This window comes from Berghia stephanieae, chromosome 3 (genome assembly GCF_034508935.2).
Source record: "Berghia stephanieae isolate SIO BIC M18660-M18661 chromosome 3, UCSD_Bste_1.3, whole genome shotgun sequence".
Lineage (NCBI taxonomy): Eukaryota > Metazoa > Mollusca > Gastropoda > Nudibranchia > Aeolidiidae > Berghia > Berghia stephanieae.
In genome coordinates, this window is record NC_088362.1 from 82,427,334 (window position 1) to 82,447,080 (window position 19,747).

A 19,747-nucleotide genomic window follows, 5' to 3' on the forward strand; every position below is an offset into this window, starting at 1 on the left:
TTTTCTGGCCAATTTAAAAAAAAATGTGTTTTGTCATAGCATAGCAGCACACATCATTCCTCACGTTACACGATTTGCCATTGTTTAACAGCTCGTGACACGCGTGGTTGTTTTAGTATCATCCTCTTTCACATTCAGTGATATTATCTTCTTTTTTTTTTTTTCTTCTTTCCCCTTAACTCCACATTTCTTTGTCGCCAAGTTTTGTTTTCTTTTTTTCCTTTTTTTTTTAGTTATAGGCTATTCGAAATGTCCACATGTTTCTCAGCTTAGCAATTTAATTTTCACCCTTACACGTAACTATTACAAAAGCCAGCTTGTTTGTTTGGATAATCTCTTTTCAAGTATCTTAAATTAAAAAAAAACAAACCAAAAAAAAATAATTTAAAAAGCAAAAAAAAAAAAAAAAAAAAAAAAAAAAAAAAAAAAAAAAAAAAAAAACAAAAAACAAAACAAAACAAATAAAACAAAACACAACAACAAAAAATAAAACAGCAAAGCAATACAAACCAAATATCCTAAAATGATAAACACAAAATAAACACAACGTCCTAACCAAAAGTAAAAACACACAAAAATATAAACATACAAAAACAAACAAGAAAACATCCAAATAATCCCTGCCCCCCCCCCCCCCCTCCTCAAAGCAAAACAGCCCCCATCCCTCTCCCCCCCCCCCCCAAAAAAAAAAAAAAGAAAAGAAGAAAATTAAACAAAAAATAAAAACAAACAGAAACAAAAAAAACACACACACACACAAAATCAACAACGAAAAAATAACAACCAAAAAAAATAAATAAAACAAAATAAAAAAAAAAAACAACGAAAAAAACAAACAAAATTCAAAAACAAATTCCCGCTTTTTGGTACCTATTGTGTTATTTAATCCAGACGAAACGTTTGTTTGCCTACAGATGAGATACGTTAAAGGTCCAGTATTTTAAAAGTGACATTGAAATATTTCTTTCTCTCTCTTCATACTAAAATTCCATCCAAAGAAACAATTCATCATATTATTATGCAAGACTATGTTGTCTGGGTCGCAGGTAGAGGCCTTATGCCTTATACATAAAATGACGCCAACAATCTTTCAAACATATGGAGAGAGTAAATATGGCTCTTCATAATCATAGTGGTAAAATACGTCTTTTCATTCTATTTAAAACAAAATGAATTTAAAGGGTAAATAAGATATGTAAATAGAGAGATAGATAGATAGATAGAAGAGAGAGAGAGAGAGAGAGAGAGAGAGAGAGAGAGAGAGAGAGAGAGAGAGGAGAGAGGGAGGGGGGAGGGAGACAGAAGAACGATAGACAGATGGTATGATGAAAGTAGAGAGATATGAGATAGAGAGAGATACGGACGAATACAGAAGGAGTAAGAAAAATGCTATTTGTCTTCTGACGTGTCCTCCAAACGGATTCTTATTTACACAAAACACGAGGAGAATAAAGTGTGGAAGGTCTGTTGTTGATTCTCATTAAAGGCGGGACTACGGAGGGACATCGTCAGGTTTTATTGACAGTAAGACCTGAAGGTCATTTCATTACACAAGCCCGACTTGACCACAACAAAAGGGAGCGCAGATATTATATTCAGCGTTAAATTTGCTATCCCTTTTTGATGTGATTTCCGATATCTCAGACCTACTGATTATTTATCTACATTCAACGGGTAACAAACAGATTTCAACAATGGACAACAACTAATAATTTCTATAACTTTTTACTATCCCATATTCTCCCTTTTTACTGGCGCTGATATGATCTAAATGTGTTGCAAGCGTCGTAAAACCCTTAAAAACAAAAAACAAAAAACAAAAACTAATAATAATAATTATTTTTTATTGAATACTACTCTGCTACAAGATGCGGTTTTTAAAAAAAAGTTTTGAAAAACAAAAACAACAGCTTCAAAAAGGAACAAGATGCCAAGCATGAACCGTTTCGGACTCAACCCCTCCCCACCCCTCCCCTCTTCATCCAACAACAAAAATCAATTAAAACGATTAATTAACAATTTAACTGTTTCTGTTGTTGGCAGAGGAAGCGTTTTGATCCCGAATCGTTCTGTAATCAGCATTTAGCTCTTTATTTGAAACTCTTAAATTCATTTGTGCAACACATTTTCTAGGTAGTAATAACAAAAAGCATGTTTATCATGATGATAAGAACGCCACCAAAAGTATAGAAAAAAAATCGGTGAAGCGAGCCCTTTCATTGGTCATTTATTGACCACTATGTAGTGGGAAGGTTATTTTTTTCGTCTTTTATTCATGTGATCGGACGATAAGGTGTTTCGTAATGCTGGTATTGTTGTGTTCTTCTATTTCGACCGTTTTTATGGACTTGTTCCATGATCCTGTGATAAGGAGATTTGTTGCGGGGATAAAATACGGTTAATAAACTTTGTAAAAAACAAATAATAAAAAGAAAAGGCGAACAATGAAGACTGACCTTTCTTTCAAGGTCAGAGTAAAATAAGCACTTCTTTTACACGGAGTGCAAAACTTCATTGACGAAAAACAAAACAAAACAAAAAGCATAAAAAAAGAATAAAAGACAAAACAAAACAAAAACAAAACAAAACAAAACAAAAAACAAAAGAATGACAACAAATAAACAAACAATAACAAAACATTAGCTTTTATATAGTTCACTATCTACTTACTGTGTTCAAAGCGCTTTATAAGAGGTCCCAAGCCAACAGAAAAATTCAACATGCATGACGAGACATAACGCATATTATATGGGCTTTTATGGGGTTTTTTGGATTTTTTTTTTTTGGCTGACAGACACAAACGCTGTTACTGGCCATATACACATTTTATACCTGAATGCAATGAGAGACTGTGTTTGTAAAGAGAATTTTCCAGTGACTCAACTTTGCTACGCCCAGACCTGAACAAATGGATTAAACAGGTCTACTTTTTAGATTTACCATTAATTCTGTGTTCGTCAACAAAAATTTAACATGGGTCGTAGGGAATTATTTTTACCCCAACCTTATTGTTTAAAGAATAGATAGACTGACTGGGGTTAGGGGGAATGGGTTGAGAGCAAGAAAGAAAGAAAGAGAGAGAGAGAGAGAGAGAAGAAAGAAAGAAAGAAAGAAGAGAGAGAGAGAGAGAGAGAGAGAGAGAGAGAGAGAGAGAGAGAGAGAGAGAGAGAGAGAAACTGAGAAAGAGAAAGAGAAAAAGAGAGAAAGAGAAAAAAAGAGAGAGAAAGAGAAAGGGAGAGAGAGAGGGGGAGAGAGAGAGAGAGAGAGAGAGAGAGAGAGAGAGAGAGAGAGAGAGAGAGAGAGGATAGATAGATAGATAGATAGATAGATAGATAGATAGAGAGAGAGAGAGCGAGAGAGAGATAGATAGAGAGAGAGAGAGAGAGAAGAGAGAGAGAATGATATATATATATATATATATATATATATATATATATATATATATATATATATATATATATTGTCACAGTAAAGGTTGTTCACAATTATCTTATTAAATTTTATTTTATTAAGAACTGAATTCATCTCACTCCAGTTATATTTCGGTAGGCTTAGATAAACTTTACCTTCTAATATTAGATCGTCTTTCCTTTTATAGCCTTCCTCGAATTAATTTCTAATTAGTGAATACTTTTCGTTCTACATTCTGTCACGTAGCCACTTATTATAAAAGCTGATAGGTCTAACGTTTGACACTCACTTTCTCTCCACAATCTATGCCGGACGGCCAGTCGCTCTATTCCTATATATATACTGGAAGATTTTTATCTTTTGGGACTTTGTAGATATTATATCTACACCATTAAGACGCCGGAGCTTTTAACTTTGATTGTATAATCTTCAAGGATCAAACCCAAGCCCGCTGTCAAAGGACTACACAATAACCTCTTACCAATTGCCTGGAAGTGGAATTTTACGAGTCCGATCCTGTTATCAGAGGAATAGATCATCCAAGCCCATCAACTGCCTGGAAACGTAAACTTACGAACCTGACATATTATCAAAAGTTACGTAAAATATTCATATCTCTATTTGTAACTGCCACGATCACTGTTTATCTTTTTTAATTAAATTTCATCATTATTTTTATTTCATTGTAAACAAATCGTTAATTGTTTTTCATTTATAGTAACTAGTAAATTCTGGGGCCTCATTCTACATATATCTTTATGCATAGTCGAGTAGCTCTTTACTCACTTGAGACCATGACATTTTGGAGGGGACACATATAAAGAATTGAATTTATTTAGTTACTTATATCTATTTCATCTAACCTTAAAGTTTAAATTGTAAAACTCTTAATTGCCCCACTTGATCATATTTTAATTGAACTCCCTATTTACAGGATTAATTTTTTTTTTTTTTCATTTCTTCATTTAAATGGAATAGCAATTTATCCATTCATTCTTTCATTCAAATTGAATAGCATTTTATTGATTCATTCCTTCATTCATTTATTCATTTATAAATTATTCATTCATTCATTGTTCTTTCATTTATTTATTCATTCATTCATTCATCCATTCATTCGTTTATTCACTCATTTATCCAATCATTCATACATTTATTCCTCCCTTCATTCTTTCATTCATACATTATCCATTCATTCATTCATTTATTCACTCAGTTTTTCATTCATTCATTCATTCATTCCTTGTCCACTTTGTTATTATATCACTCATTTCATTTTGTTGTTTGCCTCATTCATGAATTGTTTTCAATATGTTTACATTCCATAACGATTCATTCACCTATCATCCAATCACTCAGTGTTGTGAACACATTTTGTAACTATTGTAAATCTTACGATATTTTATTGTTTTGTATTTCAGACATCACTGTTAAACACTCTTCAATGCCTAATTACAATTGTTGAACAACCATTGAACAAGAGAGAGGTCCCAGCCACGAACTGAGTTGGTAAATATATCCTTCATTATTCTCTTTTACATGAGTTGGGCATCACATAGTAACTATAGACATCGTGATTTGTTTTGCATAGTGATTTGTTTTAAATGCATTTTTGGCATATTACTGTTACCGAAAACCACTTATATATTATGTTCTGAAAAGTGAGTCTTTAAAAACTAAATAATAATAAAAGGAGTCTACTAGCCGTCGTGTTATATTTAGTGATAGATAACTTGGGATTATTTTGGCATCCTATTATTGTTATCACACTCTAGTATATTAGCGTCATTGCGAATAATTGTACACAAACTAACGACGAGTCACACACATTGGTGATACATTTTTCGTAGTAACATAGTTTAGAGTACACGCGATTGACACATTGTTATTGACACAAGTCATAATAACTCCGCATTGTATTGACACATTGCTTTATAAGATATAACGATAAAAGGCATCAAATTCAACATACATAATAAGTTGAAATAAGAGAGAGAGATTTCTAAAAATAGAACAGTTCATTCCAGTAAGTGTAAATAAATAAAACAGTCAGTAACAGTATCCTGTCAATATAATATATATAAAATATCGTAACTAATTTATTGCAACATGGAAGCATATAAAAGATACTTAAGTCTCGCAAAGGACTTAGAAATACCCCAGGAAAGGATATTTTCATGGTGCGAAGAGAAAATAAAAGAAGAAAAAGAAGAAAGAATTCGTAGAGAAGAAAATGAAGAAAGAATACGTAGAGAAGAAAGAGTCCAAGAAAGGGAACTAAAAAGACAAATAGCTTTAGCAGAAGAAGAAACCAAAAGGACCCAAATGATGCTGGAAATTGAAAAAACAAAAACCGGTCATGAAAGAAAACATAATAATAGTGATGAATTTTTCGTGAAACTTCCACGCATGCCAACATACGATGAACGCTCAGACTGTCTAGAATCCTTCTTACACCGATTCGAAGTTCAGGCTAAAGGTTATCGTTGGCCAGAAAGCAAATGGGCCACAGCCTTGATTAACTGCTTATCTGGAGAACCGCTAAAAGATTTCTATACCTTAACAACTGAAGATGCAGATGACTATGGTAAAATTAAAGACGCTCTACTAAAAAGATTTAGATTAACGGAAGATGGTTACCAGGAAAGGTTTCACACTGCAAAACCGGAAAGTGGAGAAGACTTTAATACATTCGTGAACTGAATTACTCAATTTCTAAATCGGTGGCTTGAGTTGGCAAACGTAAAACAAGACGACTTTGCAGGCCTTTACTATCTCACGCTGAAGAATCGAATCTATCAAGCTTGCAACCCAGATTTAGTCGCATTCTTTAAAGAGAGAAAGCCAGAAAACTTGGACAAATTAAAAATCTACGCAGAAAACTTTAACAGCGCACATCCATTGACACCCCTTAGCAGAACATTGAAGGAACCATACTACGCTGCTGCTGCTCAGAGTCCAGGTACACCTAAAGTTCAGTACTCAAATAGAACGAGCCGATCAATCACTCGGAACACGCAAGTGAAACAAGATGATCATAGTAACAAACCATGGAACAAACAGTTCAATAGAGACCGTAGCCGACCCTATCAAAACAAAACAAGAAATAGCACTGACAATAATACTGAGTATAAGAAAACCAACAAACCTATAATTAAATGTCAATATTGTGGAATGAAAGGCCACACAGCAGACAAATGTTACAAAATCGTGGGATATCCAAAAGAAACTGCAAATGCATCACTCCAAACAAGTGTAAACAATCAGACACGAGTAATGTCAGGAGAAAATATAAATGTGTATTGCGTGAAAGGTATGTCACTTTTAACACAAACTCACAAATCAGGATCGCTATTTTTTTGTGAAGGCAAAGCTAATGGAACTGATTGCAAAATATTGAGAGACACAGGATGCAGTACAGTAGGAATAACAGCATCTTTGATCAATGACGAAGACAAAACTGGAAAAACGGTACAATGCATCACATTCAGTGGCACAGTCGAAACCTTTGAAACAGCTAACGTGCACATAAGAAACCCCAATACTATACAGGAATAGTGGAATGCTGTATACTTCCCAACCCGTCGCTGATGTTATTGTTGGCAATATAAAAGGTCTTAAAGACAACCCAACAGATGTAAAAGAATGGTCATTAACCCAAGAAACAGCTTGTCTAGCAGAAACAAGAAAGATGACTAAGACAACAGAGAAGCCAATGACTATTTCTCTAGAACCACAACAATTTGACAGGAACAGGTTCATTGAAGAACAGAAAAAGGACCCGACTTTAACTTCATATTTCAATATCGCAAACAAAGGGACGAAATCAAAAGTTGAATACATCATTGAAAAAGATATTCTGTTCAGGTTACATAGGAAAAGAAACAAAATAGCTAAACAACTGGTCACGCCGAGTATTTACAGAAACAAAATCCTTGGAATAGCGCACGATTCAATAACTTCTGGACATCTTGGGAGCTCTTCCACATTGAAGAGAATATCCGAGAATTTCACATGGCCTGGAATTACTAAAGACGTCCGAGAATATGTGAAATCGTGTGACACATGCCAAAGAAGAGTCGCAAAAGGCAGAATACCGAGATTGCCATTAGAGACAACCCCAGTTATTGAAAAAGTTTTTCAAAAAGTTGCAATTGACATTATAGGCCCTTTAACAAAATCAGATAGAAACCATACACACATACTAACACTAGTCGATTACGCAACCAGGTGGCCAGAAGCGATAGCATTGAAATCAACTACATCGGATCACATCGCTGAAGCATTGATGACAATTTTTACTAGAATAGGCATACCAAATGAGATACTGTCGGACAATGGACCCCAATTTACATCACATATGATGCATGAAACCATGAAACTCATGGGAATCCAACACTCATTCACAACTCCCTACCACCCCCAAGCAAATGGTCTTTGTGAAAGATTTAATGGCACTCTAAAGAATATGTTAAGAAAAGTGTCAGCAGAAAAACCAGATGATTGGGACAGATACTTACCAGCAATCCTATTTGCATATAGAGAAATACCCCAAGAATCTACAGGCTACTCCCCATTTGAGTTGATGTATGGACGATCACCTCGCGGCCCGATCAATATAGTAGCCGACATTTGTAAAGGGAATGAGGAGGACAATAACGAAATTATGTTTGCTTACGAATATGTAAGAAACCTGAAAGACAGAATAGAGGACACATGTAAGCTAGCACAGGAATCCGTCACTAAAAAAGCAGAGAAATACAAGGAATACTCCGATAGAAAAAGCAAGTCAAGAAAATTTGAGATTGGTGACAAAGTACTAATACTCTTACCCGATGACTCGAGTAAACTTTTAGCTACATGGAAAGGACCATTCAGAATAACAGCAGTAAAATCTAATGTTAATTACGAGATTCAAATTAACAACACAACAAAGACATTCCATGCAAATATGCTAAAAAAGTATTTTGATAGAGACACAGTGTCGCAACCTATGTTTACTAATATCGAAGCTTCAAATGCAGGATTAATCATACCGTTGGTCATGGGACACAGACACCCGAGACAGAAAAACAAACAAAAATCGCACAATTGCAACCACCTAAGACAAAAAAAGAAGTACGCAAAGTACTTGGGCTCCTAAATTTTTACAGGAAATACATTTACAACTTCGCGCACATCGCGACACCGCTAACAAATCTGACAAAGAATGGGTCACCGACCAAAATTGTTTGGACAGAAGCGTGTCAGAATAGCTTTAAACAATTAAAGGCATTACTCTGTTCAGAACCAATTCTTAAATTACCCGACATATCAAAAGAATTTGTTGTAAGAACTGACGCGTCTGATAAGGGCATCGCAGGTGTACTATTACAGGAGCATGAGGGAACTCTAATGCCTTGCTTATATGCAAGCAGAAAATTATTGGACAGAGAATCACGATACTCTGTAATAGAGCGTGAAGGACTGGCCATCGTCTTTGCTTTAAAGACATTCAGCAGATATCTACTGCTAAAAGAGTTTGTGGTCGAAACGGACCATAAACCACTCACGTACATAAGAAATAACAAAATGAATAATAGTAGAGTACTAAGGTGGAGTCTATTTTTGCAAAATTACACTTTCAGTATCTCTCACATACCAGGCTGTGAAAATATTCACGCAAACCTACTTTCTCGATTAGTATAAACACGTGAGAAGGGTATAACTTAACCTCCCATGCATACTGTTATTTACCTCGCAAACTATGCCAAATCAGAACGCACAAATTTCGATAATTTTATTTGTAAACATGATGACCCAACTTAATGTAACATTGAGTATTGTTTGGATATATATACCATACCCATTCATGATTTGGGAAATCTTCTCTTTATCTATTATTGTTATGAATTTTCACTCATTTATGATTAATAATTGAAATGTCAATATTCCATTTACATTTTCATTCATTTCATTCAGTAAATTACCTTCATATCATCGACTTAAATCATGCTTCATTGCCATCACTATTGTTTATCACAATGATTTGTAATCGCATTGCCATCATGTTGTTCATCACAATGGTTTGTAATCACAATCTTTCATTGTTATTGTCACCCATTCATATACCTACGTTAATATAAACATTTCCATGTCTAGTTAATAATTTAATTGTAGCACAAATCATAACAATGGATTAATGCTAGAGTATCATGATAGTAAATTTACTTCCGTTTGTAAAATCTATCTTTCCCATAATGGTTAAAGAGTATATTTTAAACTTGGGTAGGGGGTGTCACAGTAAAGGTTGTTCACAATTATCTTATTAAATTTTATTTTATTAAGAACTGAATTCATCTCACTCCAGTTATATTTCGGTAGGCTTAGATAAACTTTACCTTCTAATATTAGATCGTCTTTCCTTTTATAGCCTTCCCTCGAATTAATTTCTAATTAGTGAATACTTTTCGTTCTACATTCTGTCACGTAGCCACTTATTATAAAAGCTGATAGGTCTAACATTTGACACTCACTTTCTCTCCACAATCTATGCCGGACGGCCAGTCGCTCTATTCCTATATATATACTGGAAGATTTTTATCTTTTGGGACTTTGTAGATATTATATCTACACCATTAAGACGCCGGAGCTTTTAACTTTGATTGTATAATCTTCAAGGATCAAACCCAAGCCCGCTGTCAAAGGACTACACAATAACCTCTTACCAATTGCCTGGAAGTGGAATTTTACGAGTCCGATCCTGTTATCAGAGGAATAGATCATCCAAGCCCATCAACTGCCTGGAAACGTAAACTTACGAACCTGACATATTATCAAAAGTTACGTAAAATATTCATATCTCTATTTGTAACTGCCACGATCACTGTTTATCTTTTTTAATTAAATTTCATCATTATTTTTATTTCATTGCAAACAAATCGTTAATTGTTTTTCATTTATAGTAACTAGTAAATTCTGGGGCCTCATTCTACATATATCTTTATGCATAGTCGAGTAGCTCTTTACTCACTTGAGACCATGACACATATATATATATATATATATATATATATATATATATATATATATATATATATATATATAAAGAGAGAGAGAGAGAGAGAGAGAGAGAGAGAGAGAGAGAGAGAGAGAGAGAGAGAGAGAGAGAGAGAGAGAGAGAGAGAGAGAGAGAAAGAGGAGAAGAATGTTTATATCTATGATAAATTTTCCACAGGAAGCGATACAATAGCCCTATATCTACCTGGAGGAAGAGGTAGATATGTGTCTCATCTCTCGTCAACATCTTGTCAAGGGGATCTGTGATAAAATCTCTATCGTAAGGACAGGAGGCGTGTCAGGGCTGTTTGTCCTGGCTGTCACAATGAAGGTGCTTTCTATGTGTACAATGTATGTGTATGTAGTTATGTATGTATATATGTATGTATGTCTGTATGTATATATGTATGAATGTATGGATGTCTATACAAGCGTGTTTTAAATGCCTCTATGTAAAGTACGTAACGCTCTTGTTTGTCTGTACAATAATACTCCGTTATACCGACATGTCTGAGACTTCTGAAAACTCTGATGATGATATAACGAGTAAGTATTATCATAAAGTATTAATATGACCTATTGCCTCAAATTGATGTTAAATTCGGGTAAACAAATTGCCAAAAAAAAAAAGGGAAAGTAAAGTTAAAACGACATGAAACTAGTTTCCGTTTTAGTCGCTTGGATATCATTTTTAGATAGCGAGATTTTACTGTATGTGTATGTTAGTGCGTTTGTTTATTTGAATGAATGTCTGGGACGAAAGGCTAATGGTAGAGATAAGATGTAATTATATGGTTTGTCAGAAGACAATGTCTTAGGTAAACAAATTGAAGAAGACAGGGGGAGTTGTGTTGACAAGAGAAGAGTGTGACACCAAGATAGCAGTGGATTAAAATTTGAGAGACTGTTACATGGGTGGTTATTCAACATATTTATCAAAGCAACATACCAATTAGAACAGGCATTTTGCCATGATTGATTTTTTCTTTCAGGAACTTAAGCCATTTATTTTTCTCAATACTTTTTTTCAGTAGAAGATTACCCTTCGTTTCGTGGTCTCCAACATTTTTCATCATTATTTTTTTTTTCATGACAAACAGAAAGTAACTTTTTCAGTTACTTTTTCTCATGGTTTACAAATGTGACTCTTGTAAATTTAACTCCTAAATCACCAAATTAGTTTGTAGATAATATGCCCAACTAAGATTTGTTCATTTCTTTTTAAATTTATTTGTGTGTGAACCATGACTCTTTAAACACAATTAGAAGGCGACTGCTGACTTGCTTAGCTAACATTTCATATCAATTGTGCGGCTATGTGGTCTAGTGGTATGACACTCGCATCGGATCGGAAGGTCCTGGGTTTGAGCCTCGCTCGGCGCATAGCTGAGTCCCTGGAAAAGGCTTTTTTTACTCAAATTCTCTCACTATACTCAGGTAGGTGTAAAAGGAGTACCTGTGCGTTAACAGCTTTGTTTCTGTCGGAAAAAAATGTATTATCGCCTAACAGGCGTCCTGTCTCGTTTTTTATGTTACGTGTTGCTGTTGGTCAGGGACCCTTTATACTGCGCCTTGAGCACATTTAGTGGACATTGCTCTTTATAAAAGCTCAATTTTTAAACTTTATTAAAAAAAAAAAAAATCAATTTCAAGCCAATGTTAAAATTTATTTCGTCTTACATCCCTCACCCAAATATATTCAAACACGTAAAATGATTATTTTTTTTAAATGACGCCCTTTCGCAACGGAACCATAAGATCCCGTCGCCCAAGCAATCCATGAAGAACTATAGACAATCCATTAAACTGGATGTCTGATGTCAAAATGAATCACCCATGTTGTCCAAGTGAGCAAATTGGGGGTTAATCATCTTTCCCGAGGAAAAAAAAACGAAGGTACCTCAAGTGGGGCTCGAACCCGGGGCCGTCCGGATTACAGTGCAATGATACATCAACCACTCGGCCACTTAAAAGGATCAGACAGGATTAAACATAACTGAAAATAAAAATGAAGTGGCCATGGCAAAATCATCCTCGCTCTCTCTCTCTCTCTCTCTCCCTCTCTCTCTCTCTCTCTCTCTCTCTCTCTCTCTCTCTCTCTCTCTCCAGAAGTCATACTCAATGCAAACTCGTGATTATTACTGAATATTTAAAAATATGTTTCAGTGCATGACATAATCAGTCGGAAGGTGAAAATTTTGGATTTGCATTTTTTTTCATTTTATGAAAGAATATGCATTTTAATCTTTATTTGAAGTAAATCGGGTGATTTTTATTATGAAGTTATGGTCAGATATATGGGAAAGGTATCAAGAAACTTTTCTCAATAAATTTCATACTTCTTCAACTTGACTAGCTGTGAAAAATATTTAGAAGTGAAATTAAGCTTTGATATTTCCCGAAGATGTACAAAAAGGGTTGACTTAATCATTTATGACATGAACACATTTTGGATACAAATTGACCTTCTAACTAAACTTGGCAATATCTCAGTTCAAACCTTGTCACCATCCGACTGATTATGTCATTCACTGTAACAAATAATAAATAATTTAGAACGGACACATTAATTACATGTCTCTACCCACTGAACTGTGATTGCCATTGGGAATGCTATGCTTTTCTAGAAAATGCCTATACCCAAATCAACTTTTCGCGCAAAATGTCATCATAATCCCGGCGCCTCACTGTATCTTTGACCAGGGAAGCGAAGGAGATTTAGTCATTCGCGTAATTTTCCATGCTCCAAGAACGCAAATAATTGAATGGACGTAGTACGTGGTAAGTAAGAGTGACTGTTCTTGGGTGTTGATTAATATTATAAAACAGGCCTTTGGCGACACTTCCGGACCCGTCGTCTGAAAATAACTCCCGAAGTTTTGTCTACGCGGAAATCGGGATTAACTATTCTAGTGATGATTGGTTGACGAAACAGGAAGGTGGTAAGCAGGGGGGGGGGGGGGGTAGCAAAACGAAATACAATAAATGTTTTTATACGAAGTGATCAAATTGTTATGTAAGACTTTGGATCATTGACCGATAGGGGGAATTTTTCTTGATCAGGGTTCAGATAATAAATCTGTTTGGGGAAAGTCTGAGTCATAAATAATACAATAGAATGAGAATCAGTTTATTTATCCCAGTGGCGTCCTAGGAATTCCACTTCAGTAAACACGCCACGTTCCGCCACTGGCATTGCCAAGGAAATGACAACAGTTTGTTTTTGTGATGAATACGAAGTCAAACATGACATATTTGACCCGAATGACCATAAGGAGTAAATGGTGTGTCATGTGAGTCCAAGACGCAACTTGAACAATATTATTATTGCACGTTCTTTATGTATAATGTTTAGAAGAGCGGAGAGAGTGGAGAGAACGAACAATAAAAATAAAGGGAGAGAGAGAGAGTATTTGTATGTTTGAGAGAGTGAGAGAGAGGGAGAGAGAGAGAGAGAGAGAGAGAGAGAGAGAGAGAGAGAGAGAGAGAGAGAGAGAGAGAGAGAGAGAGAGAGAGAGAGAGAGACCCATACTTAGAACAATCAACAATGCATTTTCCTTACCTCAAATTCGTGATCCGTTTCGACGTCTCCGTAGACATAACCAAATATAGTATCCGACATTTCAGTAGACACATCCGAATCCGAGCTGCGTTGAGGAGATCGAGAACGACTAATTTTTAGACTTTTATGTTGTTTTGAATTATGACCGTCCCCTTTGTATTTTTTCGATTTCTTCCGACCCACTTGCGGTGAGCGTGAAAGCAGCATCATAATTCTAGAACGTTCTCTGGGAGAATGTTGTAATCGATTACTGGGCGGAAGTTTATTCCGATGGTCGACTCCAGCTAGATCACCTGCGAAATGTGCTCCTCTGGCGTATTCGGGAAATGTGCTATCGCTATCGGTGGATGTTTGATAGAAAAGATGCGACTCGGAGCTGATTGACTCTGAATCTGTGCCGACATTCATGGCATTTCCTTTGGAAAAATCCTGTACATTGTAACCTCTTTCTGAGGATGAGGATACTGTTGGCGGGAGCGGAGCTCTTCTCTTCTTTTTGGCAAGTCTTTGCGTCGACTTCGGAGAGCATTCAGACTCGCTTGCAGCATAATCATGAAGGAAAACATTAGGATTAAGATGCATGTTATCAAAAATTTTAGCACTAGGCAGGGATTTGATTTCATCGTCGTCGGCGGCGTTATTATCAGATTTAAAATTCCTTTCGTGACCCATAGAGTGCGGTCTATCAACCTGATCAGGTCGAAGAAACACGTTGGAATCTTCTGAGGAAAGTCTTTCTAGGGAAGATGTTCTAAACTGGAAATCGTCACTGCCAAAGGTGGATAATCTTTCACGTTCTTCGCCTTCATGATGATCGATGTTCGGGTCCATGGGTGACATAAATTCCGACGCCATAGAGTCGGCATCCATGGAACTGCTGTGACTAACCCTTTCATCTCTCTCTCCATCCTCCTCCTCCTCATCCTCACTAAATGACCTCAAACCCACGATGACGTAGGTATTGTTTCCCACATTGACTAGCTGAGGTGCTGATTTATGGCGAGAGAAAAACGCCATATTTCGTTGTTATGTTTTTCCAAATTATGAAAATCCGGAAATTTTAAAAGCAAATTTTTAAGTTACGAAAACTAACAACATATTTCAAGTCACAATGAGTATAACTAAACCCGTATAATGAAACATGATTGACACTCGTTTTATGTCTATTGTATTTATCTCAAGTTACATTTCTCCAATGATGCTTTATGATGACAGTCCAATAAAATGTTTCACTGTTATTACTGCTAAATTGCGTTAGGTATTCTGTCAGTTACTTATTTGAATCACTGATCTATAATTAAAGAAAACGACACAGGTTACTGGGTGAAACAACGTGACATTATAATAAAGTAACAGTAATGCCTATTAATTAACGGAATAATTAATATCTATGTCGTACTTTTCCGTGAAACGAAAATGACGCATCAAACATTTACAACCAATATAATAATATTCTGCCATACTCTGAAAAACCACGTATTTAAAATTTAGTCTTGAAAACTCTTACTTAAAATATCGATCGAATAAAATGACTCTCATTTTCCCAAAAACTCTTAAACCTTGAACTTCATAGAAGTCCCAGTTTGAAAATTTTTAACAAGATGAGGGTAATTTTAATCAAGCTCTAAAAGAATAGCAGGAAAAGTTTCACAAAGGTTTAAAAATTTGAACAGAGTATCAACTTTGTACACACGTTTTCGATACTTTAAAAACGCTAAAACTACTATAATTTTGATGCTGGATCGTCAGTTTTTGGCTCATTTTCATTATTTAATTCGGAGAAACTGATGAAAGCTAAATTTTCCTTGTTTTGTTTTCAATACAACTTATTATTAGAGTATTTTTGTGGCGACCTTTTGGTACAACCTATAGGTTCAATTTTCAGCAACAACATCACTCAGTTTTGAGACTGTATGTAACATATTAAAAACCCTTGGTTCTAAATACCAAGCATAGCCTTATCCCCTAGGACTAGAGACAAACTGGCGTGGGACGAATCTAAAAGTCAACCTTGGTACTAATTGCCAAGCATACCGGTATCCCTAATACAAGAGACGTATTGGCGTGGGACGAAATTGTAAAGTCAAGCAAGTAGACGTTCGTTCATAAACCAAGTCTATACCCTCCAACAAACACACTTGTTGCCAAACACGATTCCACTACGGCGTAATCATAATTTACCGTTTTGATACTACACTTGTCGAATATTAAAAACCAGTTGACAGCCACACTCTGGAAAGATACGTATTTAAAAATTTAGCCAGAAAACTCGTCCTTCAAATATCAATCGATTGAAATAACCCTCATCTTGGCAATAACTCCCAAACCTGAGACTTCAAAAGGTCATTATTAAAGTCCCATGTTTGAGAGTATTTTGCAAAGATGATGGTCATTTAAATCGATCGTGATTTGAAGGACGAGTTTTCAGGACAAATTTTTAAAAACGTGTTTTTTTCCAGAGTACGACAGTTAACTGGTTAAAAATCTTGTTTCTAAAATCCAAGCATACCGATATACTAGGACTAGAGATATACTGTCATGGGACGAAATAAAGTCAAGCAAATAGAGGCTCATGTACCCTCAAACACACTTCTTTCCAAACATCTTTTCACTCCGACACAATAAATGACCGTTTTATTTTGAGAATATTTGCGGCTATGTCGGCTTGTGCTATGACACTCGCCTTTGAATCTGAAGGTCCCGAGTCCTTGTAAAAAAAAACAACTCTTTTTCACATTTTCTAATTGCACTCAGATGTAAAATGAGTACCTAGGTGTTAACATCGTTGTCTTTGCCGGAAATACATTGTAATATCGCCTAACAAACTCCATGTCTCGTCCTACATTTTAAGTGTTACTGTTTGTCTGGGTCCCCTTCTAAAGCGCTTTGAGCACGTTTAGTGGATATCACTTTATATAAATGATCTTTTCTATTTGTCGAATATTAAACATCTTGGTACTAAAGGCCAAGCAGACCGATATCCTCCAACTAGAGACACACTGGCGCGGCACAAGAATTAAGTCAAGCAAGTAGTTGTCCATTCATAAACCAGGTAGACCCTCCAACAAATAAAGGTCTTGCGAAACACGTTTTCAAATGTTTGCCCAAGGAAAAGGTGCTACTTACAGCACAGAATGCAGAGCAAACATTTAGGCTGTTCTGCTACACTTTACAAGGATTCTTACAGGGCCTATATTGGTCCAGAATTTGTTCATGAATTACCAAATATGAATCTTCAAAAACTGTGACCCTTCATGACAAATTATATGACCCGCCATATCAGAGAGGTATAATGTTGGGGTGAATGAGGTACTGTAATTGAAAGTATTGATGAAAAAAAAAAAAACCAAACAATGTCACTCAATGTCAGACATGCATATAAACGCCGGTCATATCTTATTGCGAATAAATCTCAATTAAATAACAATCGAATTGCTAAGGAAAATATTTGCCATTGATACTGAATATAAAGTTTACTTTTCAATCTAGATAAGTCATGGAAAGAACGTCTACAAAAGTTGAAAAAAATGTACCAATGTTTGATGGCAACGCGTGGTACAAACATCGCCTATAAATAATACTAATATTAAAGGTATTTGGTAAGGAATGGAGCGATTCAAAGGAAAATATAAATAGGACCAACGTCAACGCCCCCCCCCCCCTCCCTCCACCTCCCCCTTGCCACTGTGTTCAAAGTTATTATGAGGATATTGAAAACGGTACAGCAAGTGTGAGTAAACAAATTCAAAATAAAACCTGAGCATTGATAGTAAATCAATCTACAACTAAACGTGTTCAAAGCGCTATACAAAGGGCCCATAGTCAACAGCAGCACTTAACAAGTAGGACGAGACATGACAATAAATGTGAGGCGATTTTACACATTTTATTTTTCAACTGAGACACACGCTGTTACTGGCCAAGTACTCATTTTACACCTAACGGGGTAAGAGAATGTGAGTAAAGATGATTTTCTAATGACTCACTTTTGGTCGCTAAGAGCGGGAATCGAACCCGAGACCTACAGCTCCGAAGGTGAGTGTCATACTACAAGACCACAAGACCTCATTCAGCACTGAATTGGTCAAGTGTGATGACACTCGCTCTCGGACCGACTCTTCCCTGGTTCGAGTCCCGATGTGGACAGAGGGTCACATTTAATAAGCTTTTCTTATTTTAGCAAAGTCAATGTATTATTTATCGATCGATATTTTAAGTAGGATTTATTTTTGGTCACAAACGAAATAAGTTTATTGACAGAGTACGACAAAATATCAAAATTATTATAGCCCATCGCCTCAAAGCGCTCTGAGGACGTTTAGTGGATATTGCGCTATAAAAAAAAGCTCAACAAATCTCCAGTTCAAAACGGTTGTAAGTCGGGTCGGTTTAGATGTGAAAACATTATTTTATAAACATAAATATGAAACTAGGGATACATTTATATCTGTTACTGAAGACAGTGGTCCATCAAAGATCGATCTAGTTAAGAGACCCTAATCTTGGCAAAAACTGTCAGACCACTGGTTAACAGCGTTGTCTTTGTCACCCCCCAAAAAATCGTAATATTGTCTAACAGACGTAATGTTTCGACCCCTGGTAAAGAGCTTTGAGCAAGTTTAGTGGATAATGCACTATATAAATGTCTCAAAATGCTTACGTTTCTAGGCGACCGGTTACAAATTACATCTTTCGACGAGACTCAAACCAAAACAGTACGGATTTCGTGCAACAATAGTTCCACGTTACCGACCACGACCTGATCACCCATTATCTTTTATAACTGTCAACTCATCAAAGATTAAAAGGCTCGTCATGTCAGGAGGGTTCATTGATTTATTGATTTTTTAAAGATCCTGGCACACGTTTTGATTGTATAGATCAGATTGTTGTTGAATGAAGATTAAGACTGGAATAGATTTCTGATTGTGTAATAGCGGCTATGCTAAAAGGTCGTTTTATTTTTTTGTCTTTGTTTTTTTTTACTTTCGCCACAATAATACACCTATATTGAGTTATTTGATCTTTGGGTTACATGATGAAAACGTAACTAACAACTGATGATCTATCATCAAAGAATGATTGTAGTTATAGCTGGTACTCTGCCCATGCTGTTTTGAACCATTCTGCAAAGCCTAATGGTGCGAGAACGCTTGTTTTGTGTTTTTGTTCACTTTACTTTATTTAACTAAAAGGAACTGATAATAAAAAAATATTTTTTCTTAGTTTTTACAAATATCTGATTATTTCAGGGTTTTTTTTTTTTTTTTTTTTTTTTTTTTTTTTTTTTTGGCGAACGCCACAATAGAGACCTTTTGGCATAGCCAGTGGCAGTAGCTCGGTTGATAGAGCACTCACTTCGCAATCAAAGGGGCCAGTATTGATTCTGGACGGTATATTTCTGACCCCCCCCCCCTTTGCCCTTGACGTGTCCACCAGGCAGTGATTGGGTAACATGGTCTATTAGATCTAGTTGAAAGTACTTTGCGATAAATAGACTTCAGCCCTGTCAAAAGGGTAGCAATCAATTGATAAATTTCGTTTCACGCTAGAGATAACCTGGATAAACTCTCGTTCAATTGACTCTGAAGACCACACTTTTCTTTCTTTTTCACATTAAAATCCTTTTATGTAAAGCAAAGCATCATCTCCCGTACCAGCTAGAAAAATTAACTTGCTATGAACTTTCGTGGCGTTCGGAAACTTAAGGCTTGACGATAAACTTAAAAATTCAAA

General features: G+C 35.7%; 1 protein-coding gene across 8 annotated transcripts in view; it reads right to left on the reverse strand.

Annotated features, from left to right (window-relative positions):
• LOC144968620 (uncharacterized) overlaps nt 1–19,747 on the reverse strand; it is a 366,960-nt gene that overhangs the window by 152,183 nt on the left and 195,030 nt on the right. For 6 of the 8 annotated variants that reach the window (XM_078907130.1, XM_078907128.1, XM_078907131.1 and 3 more), the window contains exon 2: nt 14,012–15,302. The exons of the other annotated variants lie outside the window; for them this stretch is intronic. In XM_078907130.1, the coding sequence (XP_078763256.1) occupies nt 14,012–15,028 (1,017 nt within the window). In that variant the 5' untranslated portion in view covers nt 15,029–15,302. The remainder of the gene's footprint in view (nt 1–14,011; nt 15,303–19,747) is intronic. 8 annotated transcript variants of the gene reach the window in all.